The sequence below is a fragment of the Rattus rattus genome, chromosome 12 (assembly GCF_011064425.1).
Source record: "Rattus rattus isolate New Zealand chromosome 12, Rrattus_CSIRO_v1, whole genome shotgun sequence".
In the NCBI taxonomy this organism is placed as follows: Eukaryota; Metazoa; Chordata; class Mammalia; order Rodentia; family Muridae; genus Rattus; species Rattus rattus.
The window spans coordinates 72,567,501-72,569,105 of NC_046165.1; the positions used below are offsets into that span (position 1 = coordinate 72,567,501).

The 1,605-nt window shown below is 39.5% G+C and overlaps 1 protein-coding gene across 1 annotated transcript; it reads left to right on the forward strand.

The window, feature by feature from the left end:
- Positions 1 to 334: 334 nt before the first annotated feature.
- LOC116913700 (olfactory receptor 11H4-like) lies at positions 335 to 1,321 on the forward strand. Its single transcript, XM_032917996.1, has one exon. It carries the CDS (start codon positions 335 to 337, stop codon positions 1,319 to 1,321), a length of 987 nt encoding a protein of 328 aa, XP_032773887.1.
- The last annotated feature ends 284 nt before the right edge of the window (positions 1,322 to 1,605 follow it).

Consider the following 1,605-nt stretch of genomic DNA (forward strand, 5'->3'; position numbering starts at 1 on the left):
AGACTCAGTAATGGATTATTGAAAGGCCATAGACTCTGTAAGTTCTTTAGTATAGAGGTTAGTGCTGGAGAATCATAATGTACGGCTATTTGGGGCAATTTGTGTCTAGATGGTCAGTGATCTTCATCATAACTATCTCTAATTACCTAGATCCCTTTCTTGATCCTCAAGAAGTAGAAAAGAAAGAGGTTCATATAGAAACATACTCAATCCAAAATAATTGGATTGGTTCCATCTATCTTTAGAATATTCTTGTCTTTCCTTGTAGAACTTAAGTTTGACATTCATAAAGACCTTCAGATATGTTGAAGGCAAGGGGATTTGGGTTAAACTCATGTTATTTTCCCTCCTCGGATATTTCCTCAGATATGTAGATCCTATGAACCTATCAACGACACATGTAACTGAATTTGTTCTCTTGGGATTCCCTGGTTCCTGGAAGACACAAATTTTTCTCTTCGTGTTGTTTTTGGTGTTTTATGTCTTGACCTTGTTGGGAAATGGAGCCATTATCTGTGCAGTAAGATGTGACTCACGTCTACATACCCCCATGTACTTCCTCCTTGGAAATTTTGCCTTCCTTGAAATCTGGTATGTTTCCTCCACTGTTCCTAACATGCTAGCCAACATTCTGTCTAAGACCAAGGCCATATCATTTTCAGGGTGCTTCCTGCAGTTCTACTTCTTCTTTTCGCTGGGTACAACTGAATGTTTCTTCCTGGCAGTAATGGCTTATGATAGGTACCTGGCCATTTGTCAGCCATTACATTACCCTGTCATCATGACTAGGAGACTTTGCTGCATTCTGGTATCAACATGCTGGCTCATTGGATTCCTTGGCTACCCAATCCCTATCTTTTCCATCTCCCAACTTCCATTCTGTGGTTCTAATATCATTGATCACTTCCTCTGTGACATGGACCCATTGATGGCTTTGTCCTGTGCCCCAGCTCCTATTACTGAATTTATTTTTTATGCCCAAAGTTCCTTTGTCCTCTTTTTCACTATTGCATACATTCTTCGGTCCTACATTTTGTTGCTCAGGGCTGTTTTTCAGGTTCCTTCTGCAGCTGGCCGGCGAAAGGCCTTCTCTACCTGTGGTTCCCATTTAGTTGTGGTGTCACTTTTCTATGGGACAGTAATGGTAATGTATGTGAGTCCTACATATGGCATTTCAACGTTGATGCAGAAGATCCTTACCCTTGTATATTCTGTAATGACTCCTCTCTTTAATCCTCTGATTTATAGCCTTCGTAACAAGGACATGAAACTTGCTCTGAGGAAAGTTCTGTTAGGAATGAGAATTGTCAAAAATATATAAGTCAAAGCTATGACATACTTACATGTTCTAATAAAGAAACAACTGGAGATGTGTCATGATGTATCAATTGAGTCACCTGTTTATGCTCTTCGCTGTATTTTTTTTTTTTTTTTGTGGTAAGGATCCATGTAACCCTGGTTAGCCTCAAACTCATTCTCCAGCCTAAAATTACTTTGAAAAGATCTGATTCCATATTCCAAGTGTCCATATTTCAAGTACTAGGATTACTACTGTGTCCCACCAGGCCGGGCTTTAAATTTGTTTTCCACACCCAGTGATATTTT